We start from the raw sequence: 15,246 nt of genomic DNA, 5'->3' as shown, positions 1-15,246 counted from the left end.
GCAATCCTTTTCCAGGGCTACTATGACACCATGGACGCCGGCTTTTTGGATGAGGACGGCTTCCTTTACATCATGTCCCGGTCTGATGACGTCATCAACGTGGCTGGTCACAGGCTGTCTGCTGGAGCATTAGAGGAAGTGGGAGAAGCATTGCAGAGAGGATTCTGATGAATATGGTTTCCCCCCAGTTACAAGGACGTGTTTGTGTTGCAGTCGGTGCTGCTGCACTCTGCGGTGGGGGACTGCGCTGTGGTGGGTCTGGAGGACTCTCTGAAGGGCCACGTTCCTCTGGCGCTGTGTGTTCTTAAAAAAGGTAAGAGCAACGAAGCGTCTCTGCTTATTGTATTACAAACATAAACTTCAATACATCTTTTTGATTCAAGGCTGAATACAAATGCTTGACACGTTTTTATTTTTACAATTATGGGATTTTGCATTGTGATTTGTTTGTCAGATGTGCAGAAAACTGAGGCAGAAATCACAAAGGAGGTGGTGAAGCTGGTGAGGGACACCATCGGACCTGTAGCCGCCTTCAGGAACGTTCTCTTCGTCCAGGGGTTACCGAAGACTCGCTCCGGAAAAATCCCCCGCTCTTCTCTGGCCAACCTGGTCAACGGCAAACCCTACAAGGTGGGACGTGACAACCTCAGCACTTTACAATAATCATAAACTTACCAAATGTTACGAGGAACTTTTTTCTTCTTCTTTAAATATATTCATAATTAGCAGTTTTAAACTTTTTAAATATTTCTCTTCACAGATTACGCCAACCATTGAGGACCCAGATGTGTTCAAAGACATTGAGAGGCAAGTAGAAAACATCTGGAGACGACATGCAGATTGAAAACCATCAGAATATTTTAGAGAAATTTTCAGTATGTAAATTACTGATGAGGTAAAACGGAACTGCACTAAACTTTGTGAACATAGATTTTTAATGCAAACAGCTCACTAACCGTTTTTAAAACTTTTTTATTGACAATGAAAACTTGTTTGCTCACCACTTAGTTTTGACCAAAGTACAAGTAATAAATAAAAAAAAATCAGAAACTAAAATGAATCCTCATTCGTGCAAATGTGAAAACAAACGAGACGTTTGCTGTCCGTCCGACATAACGCAGAGACAAGCAGGGCTGAACAACAGGTTACCCTGACAACTGACTGAAACGAAGGACATTTACACCCAGATGGAAGTCACAGCAAGCAACAGGGTTTTTATCTTTTAATCGTTAAGTCACCTCACTTCAACATGGTCATAAACACTCTACACACACTATGAGCTAAAGCAGTCTGTCCTTCAGTTATTTCATCTGTTCTGTTAACAGGAGGGGCGGGGTAGAAAGGCCAGCTTGGCTGTAAGTGTGTTGATGTGCTGCCTGATGAAACGTACAGTAACACGTGACGTCTGGGATGCTGTTCGGCTCTCTGAGTTGAAGTTGTGCACCTTCAGAGAGCGTCTTGTTTTGTCCTTGGCTTCTAAATAGTCTGAGTTGATGCGGATGTATGAAGGTGCTTCTGTTGTGCCGACGAATCCTCCTGAAAAGCTCCGTCCCGTGTTGTTAGAGTAGCCCACCACTAGAGGGCAGCATGGCACAACATGGAGTTTCTTCCCTTCTATGTTCCAGAACAGGTTCATCGTAAATTTTCATTAGCACAATGAAAAAATAAAACCATATGTACAAAATGATCTAGAGGAACGAGGGTCTAATGGAGAGTTTAAAGAGCAGCATATATTCATCTATCGTCCACTAAATGAGGTGGCAGGGACATTTTTCTGTTTTTTTTTTTGCACAAACCCTTAATATCTTTTTATACATAGATGTTTTGTGTATATAATAAAAATGGCATATTTATAAGAATTTACAGATAACCTACACGTCTTCTGTAGAAGAAATACACAGTACATTATGCTCTGACAAGTTACTTTACATGTAAAAGGTAGAAATGGTGACAACGAGGCATCCTGCAGGACAGTTTAGCACCGGCGTCACCAGTCATGGAGGACGGGGTCAGAGAGGAGAGCAGGGCTTCTTGGCAGTGCGTGTCATCGGATTGTTTCTCGGCAGATTGGCCTGTTGGTTCAGAACTGTAGCTGGGAAGGAAAGTTTAGTGGCGTCAGAACAGTGAGCAAAGAAATACCTTCAGGACCCAACACTGCTTCATTTGCACAATATTACTGAACATCTTTAAATCCAGTTTTCTCTTCATTGTAAAAAGCAACAACGCATCAATATGCAATGTTAATATCTTTTTCTTCAAGTCTACATTTAGTTTTTGCCTCAACATCAACCTTGAACTATCTTCTGTGTAATTGCAAGTGCTTGCATCACCTTAATTAGAATACTGGCAGCAGTTCAACATAAGGAACTGGATGTAAACCCACTGAACTCTGTATTCCTTCTGCACAGGGAAGCACTGGAACGATAATGCATTAACTTTCACAGTGGAGGATCCGGATGCACCTCAGATCTTAGAAGTTATGGTCCTAAAATCTCAAGTGACAGAATCCTAGAAATAGTGAATGTGTTTGCAAGGGTGGGTCTATAAATAATCCTTTCTGGACAGACATTAAAGGATGTTTGTTTCTCTACCTGCTGTTTCGTATCATATCGTCACCGTTACCTGGCAAAAACATGTCCTCTGTTTGCCAAGCTAATGAAATATCCTTATGGAAAATTTTTTTTTAAGAGCTACCAGTAAAACCTGTGTATTAAACCGAGCGAGACACTGTGTTGTGTTACATACAGCGTACAGTTTAAGGTCCCCAGCTTCCTCCTCTCAGCAGGAGTAGGTTCTCACCGTTGAGCTGTCCAGCCGCTGCACCGCAGACGGTCCGACTGCAGGTGGACACAGTGAGACACAAACAAATGTTCTGCTTCAGATCGCAAACTCTTGATGGACAAAGCAATATTTTCAGTCAACCTGAAAGCCACGAATCACAGCAGGGAAGGTTTTGTTTTGAGTGGAAACCACAAATGAGTCGTTTTTAGTATTTCGTGAGCGTCACAGACCAGCAAGCACAGAGATTAGAGATGGAGGAGCACAGGAAAGCTGTTTCAGTGTCATAGGGAACAAATAGTTAGAGGACACTGGCCAGAAATTCATCTATTCCTAGTCAAGCAGAACAGAAGGCCGTTAAAGGGACTTAAAGGACAGTACTGGACCTGCTACTCAACAAGGCTGTTTTTAAGCAATTCATGCAGAAAAATTCTAACTGGGCACCAGAGAGCAACGTGAATGGCTGGAGTAAATTTAAATAATTTCAGAAAAGAGTTACCATATACTATCCATTGCATTCGAGCCATTTTTAAAACATTAACCTTCAAACTTTGGTCACTAAATCAATTTTAAATTTCACATTTGATTAAACAAGTGATGCCAAATTATATTAGACAGTTAAACTCATAAATTTGTGTTCAAATTTATGAGTTTAGACAAAAGAAATCTGTTTCTTTGTGTGAAATGAACTTTACAAAACTGAAAACAGTTCCAAATAAATAACTACTGGAAATCAGGGTTGACCAAAGCAACAATATTGTCTTTTTCCCTTATTGAAGTCCGAAACATTTCTGCAGCAGACCAGTACTGACCTTTAGTGCAGACCCATGTCTTACCATGAAGAATTGGAAAACCCTCCAGTTAAACATAACCTGTCTACCTTTTGTTGTTCTTCCAGTGAAAGTGTTAACACTCTATAAAGCCTGAATCCTAAGAGTTGTACTTAAAGGTTAAGTAGAAGAAAATCACTATTTTAAGGAGAGAAACATCAGGACAGAAGTTGGGTGAATATGAGAAGGATCATGTAGAATTAGTATGGATGTGGGGCTGACAAGCCCAGAACTTTCTGTGGACATAGCTGACCTTGAAACCAGTCCAAATACATGTCGTCAGGACTGTCATCCAGCACCTCAAAGAGTACTGCAGAGCAGCCGTCAGAGAGAACAAGACACAGTCAGAACGCTCCTGACAAAGCAGCAGCTCAGACTCCTCCTCAGGTGTGTTGCTGCCGCTTTAAACTCTGCTGCTTCACTCAGATATCCAGATTCACAGCAGTCTATGGGCCAAGTCAAGCCGGCAGAAGGAAAGCGATGACTCTTACCATCAGGGGGCAGTCTTCTGGAATGACCGGAGGTCGCAGTGAGCCGGAACCCAGCTGGAAGCGTTTCTGCTGACCCAGGCATCATGCTGATGCCGTGGACGTCCCGCGGAGGAAACTGTCTCCGCCAGGACGGACCCCGGAAGTCTTTGTCGTCGCACTGATCAACAGAGGAAGTAAAAACGTGTTCTTAGAATATACGAGACATCAAATTTTCTTTGATCTGAGGTTTATATGAAAAGAAAACAATCTAAAATGTAAAAACTCCAAATATCTTCCACAGGTCAAAGCCAAAGTGAAGACCTAATAAACTGTAGTTATTCATCCCTTGTAGTTTTTGCTTTCACTTCCCAAGTATGGACTAGTTTGGACATCAAAACAGACTGAAGCAATATTAAAAAGTTCAGTGATTACTTTTGTAAACACTGGAGGGCGCTAATGTTACTCTAGATGTCAAACTGACCTCTGCAAAACAAGGAAACCAGAACGTTTGCTACTTATATTAGACCAGGCAGATGAATCTTAACGGCTCTCAGCAGCTAGAAAACACAGCAGAACATTTTATAGCTGCTTGTAATTTTTTTTTTCTTCCCAGAATTGTACTAAAACATAAATTAGAAGTTCAAGTTGTGAGAATAGCTTTGCACAGCTTTGTTTCTGTTTGTGACGACGCTCCAGCTCACCTCGTCCAGTCTCCTGTCAGTGCCCAGAGCCAGCAGATTGTTGTACTCTCGCTCCAAAATCTGACGTGCCTGAAGGAAAATGAGTAAAAAAAAAGAAATTACATCACGTGCTAATTTTCACAAGTCCAGCTATTTTCAGCAGCGTGGCAACAGAGGCGGCTGACACATGATGATCGCCATGCCACATGTAAAAATCACCCATTTAGATGAGTGAAAACTGACAGGGCAACGTGCCAGAATGACAGTTGGTATGTTCTGATTTTGATCCGCCAGCTTCTGAAGGTACTTGTGTGCTTTAAGTTTCAAGGTAACGGCTCATATTTTTAAACCTAGAGCTTTAAAAATCAACGCTTTTCTATATTTGTTGGTAGATATTCAAAGTTCACTCTCTAGATGGGTGGATAAAATCATCAGCAGCACCTGAGTGTTTTGGGTGGGGATCTGGAGAAGCAGAGCCAGGCTGCTGTAGTCAAAGTTGTCGTCGAGGGCAACCAGAGCGCCATGCACGCCGCTCTCCAGCAGGATGTTGGCGTAGTCCCGCAGGCCTATACTCTGCACCCAGCGGATGACCCGCTCGTTACTCCACACCAGCACATCTGCAGATGCAAACATTAACTTTAATAAAAAAATATTCAACATCACGACAGGAATGGTTTGAATTTTGCTATTCTTGCCTCTTATTTCATGCTGACTTTGCTCCCTGCGTCTCTCCAGCTCCTTCCTGTCGTAGTTGAGCTTCTTCAGACACATGATTCCATACTGTAAACTTGTTCTGATTTCATAAAAAGCACACACAGTGAAAGTTGTTGCACCGTTTGCTAAAAACATTTAGAACCTTTTCCACATCAGAACCACAACTTTTGATATAGCAAAATAAGTAAGGAAATTCTGTTTAATGTTGGTGTTACTAAATTTCATGCCAAAGTGTAAGTGAGGTACCTGTGGAAGCTGTCCACCATTTTGAGGTGCACCCTCAGGTCCTTCTTGGTGAGGTGGTCCAACATGCGGGCGTCCACCAGGCACTCCATGAAGTAGCTGCGGTACTGAGGTAGTCCGAGACTGGGCAGCCACTCGTTTCCTATCCACTCATGGTTCATGTCCCCATAAGCCAGGGTCTGAGACGAAACGATGAAAAGGCAAATAAAAGCTGCAGCTCTCTGTAGTTGTGTTGAATGACTGGATGAAAAGCTCCTGGCCTCACCTGAGCCCAGCTCCCCTCTTCAGAGTCTGACTTCTGACACAATACAAAAAAAGAAAACTAATCAGGCAATTTTCAGGAAGGAATAAAAATAATACTGTAGTTGCTTTAAAAACATTGCTTTATGCTCAAAGTCAAACAGATTTGACCAGTTCCTTTCCAAAGGCAGGATTATAAATTGATTGAAAATGAACTCGGCGTATTTATGGCAAAAATATTTAATCTACGCTGAGATGTTAACTGATGCAGGAAGAAACGGCTGACAGGACGCACAGGGACTGACCGTTTTGGAAGGAGCTGCCAGGGTCTCCATCTCCTCATGGGTCACCCATACGTTGCCTGACGGCTACAGCGGGCGAAGCCCAAGAGACAGAGTGGTAGTAGAGGTCCAGTAGGAGGGGCAAGCAGTGTTAAAGAAGAAGAGCAGCACCACTGTAAGCCAATAGTGTTATAGCATCATGGTCAGATGATGAAACCCACCAGGGGTCAAAGAAAATATGCAAAGGACACACAAAAAAAAAAACAGTACAGAACAGAACATCTCAATGCTGGCATACGATCAAGTAATGTAAATAAAGACGATGCCATGCAAAAGAAACGTTATTACATGAAAAGACCAATATGCCATGTTACTCATCCCTCACCATCCACTTCCTCAGTAAGATGATCTGCATTCAGTAGGAGCCCAACAAAAACACGTGCTAATCGAAAAATAAGTTGTTCATCAGATTTTGCTCAATCTACCAGTGGAACTGTGCTGTTGAAAAATCGCAATAACTGCACTAAACACCAAAAGTGTGTTCAGTCTAAGGCGACTGTTTCAGTCTCACCCTGATTGTTCAGAAATGATCTAAAAAATAGAATCCAAGACGCCACATATGAATAGTTTCAAATTGGGGATCTGGAGTAAAATTTCAGGAAATCTGGAGCAAAATGGGCAAAAAGATGGGAAAGGAAAGAGGAGCCTGGGGGATGAGTACCATCATAGTTATTAAACAATTGGGGAGGAGGGAAGAGTCAAAAAGTGATCAAGCATTTTAGTTATGGGGGGTGCATGCAAAAATGCCAACTCAAATACGTTTTCTTTCAGATTTTGTGTGTGTGAACCTTTAAAACGGACCCTGTTAATGTTAGAGATGCACAGAAAAATGAAACGGTGACATCATTTCCTGCTTGATGGGTTCAAACTGATGCCTGCCCATTTGGAAAGTAAAAATAAATGGAAACTATTTTGTATGACAGAGAGTGAGAGAGAGCAAGACTTTCAGCAGTTAACTGGAACACCGGCATACTACAGTCAGAATGCTCCGTTTTATTTTTCTGAGCGTTCAACCTCAGTCTGTCATGAGATATGCTAGCTCTGGATATTAACCCACTAGAGGGAGCTATAAAAGCAACATGTCTGAATTTCACCAATGTTTAAATCAAGGAAATCTTAAATTATTTTCCAGAAAATATGAATTATTTCTTCCTTCAAGCCAGTTGCAACTTTCCACAAATGTTTGCGACCGTGACTCACGGTTCTGGTGGTGGGCGGGGCCGAGGGGCTGGTGAGGGAGACCATCTCCTGGATGGCCAGGCGAAGTTTGAGCCTGTGCAGCGGGTTGCTGATTCCGATCTCCCTCTGGATCTCGGTGTCGGAAAGCGCCGACATGATGGCGCCGCTCTTCACGTTGGCACGGCACGCCGCCACGTACCAGGCTGGCATTCCCAACCACAACTGCAGGGAAAACAGGGAGGGTGATGAGGAAAGTACTGACCGTCACTGTGCTTTCACTCATCCGTCTCATTTATCCCATTTACCAGATAAGAGCTGCTCAAACATATTATTACTGCTGTTCACATTTTTAGCAGAGATGACTGAATATTGTCTCTTTTCCAGCATTATTATCATGTCTTTCACATATTTTTATTTATTCCTGCTGAAATCTGTCCGTTAAACATCAAGATGTTGCTTCAGTTTATTGCTTTTCCATCTTATGACAATAACTGAGTGGTGAGATTTAGACCATGTTATCTGGCATCACAACTGTCCCAGTAAAAATGTGTAATGCTTGCAATAAATGTTGACCATCAGCAGCTCACAAATACAACCGTCAGCCTCCATAATCCCATTTGACTCCATCCTTATGTGGAACAGAATGATGGGAGGAGTGAAGATGCATCTTTGGACTGTACAAGTTATTTCTGTCTTAAGGAATGCCATGAATTAAACTGATATTTAAATCAAATTATGTGAAGCAAATCACACCCACTCAGTGCAAGAGTCGTGCTCTTTCTATAGAGACTCAGGGTTTTGAACAGTTGTCAATAAGTTATTGACTTTTTCTTTCCTTTTTTTGCACAGACAAGTTGAAAACACCTTTTCAAAACAAAAAAAGCCTCGCTAAAAGTGCGCTTTGTGGAAACATTGGTATGCATGTCTTTGTTCTTTTTTATGTCTATGTGAACCATGAGTCTGTAAGGCGACTGATGAAGTAAAAGGTTTGGAGAGAAAAATACACTTGTGGCCCTAAAATTTCCTTCAGACTTAAAATCTGTTAACTCCACACTTTGATACTTGAGAGTCAATTAAAAAAATGTTAATTTTCTCCATACCCTGGTCTTTCCTGGAGGAAATTTCTACCCTAATGTTTTTACCTGCACCCTGGGACCTTGAACACAATCCTGGAAGCTGCCTCACAGTAAATGAAGCTGTAAAGTGTTGAAAAGGTTCAGGTTTGATTGGACCTGGAACAGAAAACGGCGTTTACCTCCAGCCAGGCTACAACTGTGGGGCCGTCCCACTGCGCGAACGGTAATCCTTTCCTCCTTGCCTCCTCCAAAAGCTCGTGCCTGAGGGCAGAGGAGACCCGGAGTGAACATGCGAACTTGTACGTCTCCAACATACAGCCGAGCAGTCTGATACGTCTTATTAAGCACGCTGGCACCCTCACGCTTTATCCAAATCTCTCCAGTGACACTGCCGTGCTTTTGTTGTTCTATCTCGTGTGCATGGACTTTTTGTGCACAGTGCGTGAGAGGTTAGCGCTCGTTTTTATCTCCGAGACCAGCCTGTACACCAAGCATGCTGAAAAGGGCAACGCTTTATCGTTTATCTCTGTGCTTCCAGAGTGGAGAATCTGGCCGCACTCTCAGAGATACACACTCTTACACACAGGCATTAAAATTCTGCTGCTCAGTAGCATTTCCTTCACATTGAACTCTTCATGTTTTTGACATGTTACAATTTCAAACTTCAATGTATTTTATTGAGATTTTATGTGATGTGTAGATGGTTTATGAAGTCATAAAGTCTCTAGCTTTGAACATCTTACAAAAACCCGAAGGAGTAAACCTCAAAATCCACAAATGTTTGTTTTTGTAACATGAAAAATATGAAAAAGTAAAATAGGGATGGACATATTTGCAAGACATCATTTATTGTGACACCATAACCCGTTTAGATGAGTGTTTTCTTGAAAAGCGGCTAACGGCGCGGGCCCAGCGTCGAACCAAACGTCCACCTGGACGACGCTTCACTGCTCAGTTTTTAACACCAGCAGGATTTCCAAACTCATCCCAGTTAAGCCACTCACACTTTATTCTGCTGGTCCCGATTTTTGTGCTTTTCTGTTGCAGTGTTTGAATTACGCAGTCGGGTATTTTATGTGCAACTTTTGCTCTGATTTTCTGGGCTGTGCTCCATGGTTTTGTTTAGCAGGTGGCGAAGTGCATCCTGAGAGAGCTGAGTAAGGTTTCGCTTTGCCTCACTTGGAGCCGACCTAGTCAGCGTGATGTAAATTGCACCTTATTGACTAGAAGCAGTGAATAGATCCCTTCAGTTTGTCATGCACACGGCTATTTGTATTGTACTGAATCCTCCCACGCCGAGACGGAGGGTTGTTTAACAGCCAAAAGCGCCTTGCAAACACATCCTCATACCTACACACAGAAATAAATCATTATTCTGGTTTGTGAACACATTTCATAAAAAAACTCCACAACCCATTCCTTAGGTGTGTTGTCAAAGGGCTTGACAAATTGGAGGAGTGGGCAAATAAATAAACATGATATATGTAGCACCAAAACATCAAGGCCTTAGTCCAGTGAAAAGGTGCTTTATCACAACATACAGTGGGCTTGCAAAAGTATTTATACCCCTTAAACTTTGTCACATTTTGTCATTTTTAAGCTACAAACTTCAAAAATGTGATAGTCTAACACAAAGTAGTGCATAATAAGTATAATCTCTGTTTTGTTTTGTACACATAAAAATCTAAAAGGTGCGGCATGCATTATATTTGGATGTTTTCCATTTTCGTTATCTGGTCTGTCACTTCGTCTTCAAAACGTCGCCTAACAGCAAACATCTGAGGCCAGCAGTGTTTATACTAGAGCTGCTACTTCAACATGTTCATTTTAATTAACTGACTCCAAGAAAAATGAACACAATTTAATCACATTTAATTACAGAGTAGAATGAAACTGTTCCATTCTGCCAAATAACTTATCAGACACATATGTAATTAATTACCAATTCATACTTGATTACATCAATCTGCCAATCCAGGAGCCTCATTCATTTTCTTTGGCACTGATTGGACGCTGTGGATGTCTGAGGTAGTTTGCATTTCCATCTGTGCATATTAATAAATAGTAAGGTATATTTGTTGTTTGAAGTATTAACGGATTTTCACTAAAATACAACATATGTAAAGAACGACACAGCTAACAGTTGAAAACTTCTGAATATATAACCAAACGACAAAGTATTTTCTATTTTAAGCTTTTTTTTATTGAGAAAAATGCTAAATATGTATCATTTTTCTTCCGTCTGAATAATAAGCATTTGAATTTGAGGTTGTAGAATTAAAATATATATGCAAAAAAGCTCAAGTTGCATGAATGCTTCTGCAAGGCACTAATCACAGCAAACAAAAAGCCTACAGATGGTAGAAGAAATGTGTTCATCCAAATGCAACCGAGTACATTCACCGTTTTTATCTATTTAGCAAATGGGGGAGATAGTTGATGTTTTATGTTCAGCCTGCGTCTAATGCATGGTGAAATACATCCACTGAACATAGCTGGGGAGAGGGAAGTCAGGAAAAAGTTATGATAAATCAAAAACTGAGAAAAAAACCCCTTAAACACGCCCATAACCAGATACTGTAGCTGGTTACTTCACACACAGAAAAAGAGAGACACATAAAAGGAGAGAAGAGAGTTTGGGTGTGAAAATTAAGCCCTGGTTTTAGCGGCGGCACAACCTCTATCCTGCCGTAGGCGCAGCTGCCATTGAGCTGTAGAAAGGGGGGCGGGGGAGGAAGAAACGTCTTCAGATGGTAAATGAAAACAGAAAGAAAAGCAATGGCTTCGTTAACAGCCACAAAGAAAGGGTAGATAGATGAGAGACGTCAGCTTTGGCACTGGTTCTTTCAGGACATGGTGGGACAGACAGGAGAGATGGCAGACAGCGCAAAAATGGCTCAAACAATGGTCATCATATCCAGGAGGTCAGTTAGACGTCCTCACAACAACTTACCCGCTTTGTTAGAGTCAGAGGATGATGAAAGGGAGAGGAAGGGTCAGAGAGAAAGAGGGGGAGAAAGAGCGACGGGGAGACAAAAGTACACAAATGTTAATGAGATAAAAGGCAGTTAACAAAATGACTTTAAAAACACACGTGCACTCGCTCACACACACACACGCAAACACGTCTCACTATGGAGGACATTCGTTTAACAGGAGCATCTGTAGACCAGTGAAAGAAAATGTCGTCTTCTACACATCTCGTGCAGCAGAGGGAATGAGAAATGCTTTGAAACAACAAGAACCCCCCCAGCTCCCAACTTCCATGGCCTTGCATTCAAATGCTCAGTTACATTCAGGTACTTTTTGAAGGAAAAATACACAACTAGTCCACAATGACACCACAGCGTTTAGTTTGATCGATCAAGATGCTGAAATGGAAAGAAAGTGCAGGCAGCTTGTAATGGCATGCAGTGTGGAGGAGGCACCAAGATGCAGGGTGGTGGCGAGGCCCGGGTCCCGGACGCCGCTATGGAGAAGTCGGTGCAGTGGAAGGAAAACAGCACATTTGTCATACAACAACCACTTTATATTGACCAACTACATGGGAGGCAAAGTTATTTGTCATGACAACTCGATGTGCACTTCGAGCAAATGACATTCATCATTTGGCACCGGAGCATGGCAAATGCACACACACACACACACACACAATCACACGCATACTGCATATTGTGTACACTCTGAAGTGTAATGTATGAGTGCTGGGTTGGGAAAGCCGCCTATAGCTTCCAAATTGACAGAGCACCTCTGTGGGATTAATTGGCTTTTCAAGCTGGATCTGACTCTGACTCTGTGTTTGAACACAGCAACACTGATATCCGCTCCTGGACACTGATCCGGTTTCTGCCGTCTACCGACTCTGTTCTCAGCGTCGGATTTACTATTTCATACAGTGAAGTGAGTGCTGCAGGATCAGGTAAATGCTGGAAACGGAGGCCGGCTGTGTTTTAAAGAATGGACTTGACTGTACAAGTTGCAGGAAGTGTGTTTTCAGAAGAGACTGTGTCACGTTTTAACACATTTCTAATTACAACTCATGATCTTACTTCTTTTTCAATCTGCGGTCCTTCTCAGCCTGAGTTCCCAGCTTGCCCACCCCCGTGTCCTGGCCCGACGCGTCTAGGTCCATCATTGTGGCTGATGAAAAAGGAGAAACAGTAAATTTTAGCTTTCTTTTTTAATGTCATGCACAAAAATTAAGATTTTATATAGGCAAACAAAGATATGTTGTCTCATTTCCTGTGCAAGACGTTCACCATCTGTGAGAGTGATTTATAGCTTTAATCATTCCTGTTAGCCTCGCATGGTGCCCGTTAAGCAACGTGTTAAAGACAGAAGCTGACTTCAATTTTCTGTACAATTACTATAATTTAAAAAGTTTGCCATGCAGTTCAGTTGTGGCTCATTTAATTTTGATGTTGACATTTAAAGGACTTGGGTTTATTTGGATTTTTGGGTAAAACGAACTAAAAAGAATCCCAATCACCACCATTCAGTAAAATGTCAAAGAAGGACCAAAGGACATTAAAGTAAGGCTTTTCCTTTTCTATTTTTGCACATATTTTAATTAAAATAGTGATTCACTTCTATTTCATAATTTCTAAACACAGGTTCAAACTGTGCAAAAAAACCCCAAAAAACTTTAGCACTATCAGAAACTGTAGCACTTAAATATTTATTATTATTCACACTTTTTTCTTCTTCTAGGTTTGAAAAACTTTAATACTTTCTAAATTCTACCCATAATTCTGAAAGCACCACTGACCTTGTGGATCTACCATGACCTGTCTGTGTGCTAGATGTGCCAGTCGGCCTTTTTCCTTTTTGCCGAACAAGCGTCCGATGGAGGATTTGATCCCTTTCTTCTTCGGCTGTTTGTGCAGGGAGTCTTGGCTGCTGGCTACGCTACTCAGGGCACTGGCTTCAGCCTCCAGAGAAGCCACAATCCTGAGGGCAAAAATGTAAATGGACAATGCTGGCGAGAAAGAGAGGTTTACGAGTCTATTTTTATAAATATTTGAGCAGAAAGTGTACCCTCGTGCATCGTTGTGCGAGGAGGCTGGCAGTGTGTGCGTCATTCGTACGGTGCGCGGCGTCGGAGGAGGCGACGTCTCGCATTTGATGGTGGCCTTGTCCTCTCGGCCATCCTCCTCCACGGCTGCTATCTGAGGGACGAGGTCAAAGGGGAGCAACATGAATCAGGAATATCCGACTGCCAGCAAGCCAACAGTTCCTTCATGGAGCCGTTACAGCATTAAGTGTAAATACGTTTATCATGCTGCCTGTACCTTTCTCCTGTGTTTCCTCAAATCACTGGGCTGCAGAATGGAGAGATAAAAAAAAGATGGTAATATTGACGTGTCAGTATGCATGTGTGTGAAAACAAGGATGAAACGGTAAACGGCATATAAAAAGGTTGGGACTGAATATAAACATCATGCACTAGTAGAAACCTATGAGCCGTTGCCAAACGTCTGTTCAGACAAACCAGTTATTTGATCAGCCACATCAAAGCCTTTAAAAGAAATGCATTTACACATCATAACCTTGTGGTGGATTTGCATTAAATTCTTATTTTTAGAACCATTTATTCCTCTTGGTCTCATCTGGACTGTTAGAGCCTTCAGTCAGTGTCTCTTCCTAAAGGAACTGCAAACAAAAAATTGTTTTAAATTGTGTGATTTTCATCGTGGTTGTTCCTGATATGTGACCAGCCAGTTGTAAACTCAAAAATAGCATTTTTTTTTTTTTTAAATCACCCTATATGCTGAGTGATTTCACCTACAACATTCTTTAGTCCCTACGTTAGCACTGAGGGATTCTTTTTAGCACCAATGGTTGAAGTAACTGCTACAGTTGCTGTTTCTGATGGAAGATAAATGTACCTCACTCAGCTGATGGTCAAATATTTGAACAGAAAGTGATCAGGACTTCACCAGTTATCCACACGGAGAATATTTGTTTAAATCACATTCATTGTGGTTTTGCTGGGGATGCGAGTGGATTTTTAATGAGATCAACTACATACTATTACCACTGCATGAACTATCTGCAGCATCTTCAGTGCTTGGAGAAGAAAAGCATTTTGCTTTCAAGCTGCTACTGCGCCTCACAAAAGTTTTTTGAAAAGTCCTCCAAACTTCTTCACACAGTTTTGTAAAGTCGTTGAGGGTCAGAGCAACTAGATTTACTCACATCTTCTGTAATTTCATGAGGAAAATCTACAAACACACAGGAAACCTCAGCTAAAATCACATTTTTGTCAATATACTTGGCTATGAGTCAACGGGATCATTTTAAAACACGAAGATTAGACATCTAACGTGTCCTCAGTTTTCCAGAAAAAAAAAAAAAAGGATACGTGTGATACGGTGCGACACTTTGCATCTTACCAGAGTCATCACTCCCATGCGCTCCATGTCCCGTGCCGGGCTTCTAGGGTCCAGTTTAGGGGTGGAGTGGCCGCTGGGTGGGGAAGAGGAGGCCAGGGAGGAGGCGGTGGCTGAGGCAGTGATGGAGGCTCCATGGTGGTGCATACGGGCCAGGTTAAGACCTTCCAGGCTGACGCTGGCCACCCGGTTCTCAATCTCCTCCGCTCGCAGCTCTGTTGACTCCTTCTCCTCCTGGATCAGCCTGAACCAAGAACGATTTGGAGCGCATTTATTGTGCTGTAAATGTTGTGTAGCAGAGAA

At 42.1% G+C, this 15,246-nt stretch overlaps 2 protein-coding genes across 13 annotated transcripts in view; one reads left to right on the top strand and one right to left on the bottom strand.

Moving 5' to 3' along the window:
* Positions 1-1,679, top strand: part of acss3 (acyl-CoA synthetase short chain family member 3) — a 62,904-nt gene extending 61,225 nt beyond the window's left edge. Inside the window, exons 14-17 of the mRNA XM_008400413.2 lie at positions 16-138; positions 214-313; positions 455-630; positions 761-1,679. Coding sequence (XP_008398635.1) covers positions 16-138; positions 214-313; positions 455-630; positions 761-844 — 483 coding nt within the window. The 3' untranslated portion in view covers positions 845-1,679. The remainder of the gene's footprint in view (positions 1-15; positions 139-213; positions 314-454; positions 631-760) is intronic.
* The window catches only part of ppfia2 (PTPRF interacting protein alpha 2), a 126,640-nt gene continuing 112,350 nt past the window's right edge, over positions 957-15,246 (bottom strand). For 4 of the 12 annotated variants that reach the window (XM_017302801.1, XM_008400421.2, XM_017302803.1 and 1 more), the window contains 15 exons: positions 14,947-15,187; positions 13,843-13,872; positions 13,589-13,719; positions 13,320-13,501; positions 12,601-12,691; positions 11,505-11,507; positions 8,731-8,812; positions 7,497-7,697; positions 6,261-6,323; positions 5,981-6,013; positions 5,719-5,894; positions 5,454-5,551; positions 5,200-5,375; positions 4,780-4,848; positions 3,925-4,256 (listed from right to left, as the gene is read on the bottom strand). In XM_017302801.1, coding sequence (XP_017158290.1) covers positions 3,933-4,256; positions 4,780-4,848; positions 5,200-5,375; positions 5,454-5,551; positions 5,719-5,894; positions 5,981-6,013; positions 6,261-6,323; positions 7,497-7,697; positions 8,731-8,812; positions 11,505-11,507; positions 12,601-12,691; positions 13,320-13,501; positions 13,589-13,719; positions 13,843-13,872; positions 14,947-15,187 — 1,900 coding nt within the window. In that variant the 3' untranslated portion in view covers positions 3,925-3,932. The other 8 variants (XM_008400429.2, XM_008400431.2, XM_008400426.2 and 5 more) reach the window with 7 other exon arrangements.

The sequence above is a fragment of the Poecilia reticulata genome, linkage group LG23 (genome assembly GCF_000633615.1).
Source record: "Poecilia reticulata strain Guanapo linkage group LG23, Guppy_female_1.0+MT, whole genome shotgun sequence".
Taxonomy (NCBI): domain Eukaryota; kingdom Metazoa; phylum Chordata; class Actinopteri; order Cyprinodontiformes; family Poeciliidae; genus Poecilia; species Poecilia reticulata.
This window is presented reverse-complemented; position numbering and strand designations above follow the sequence as displayed.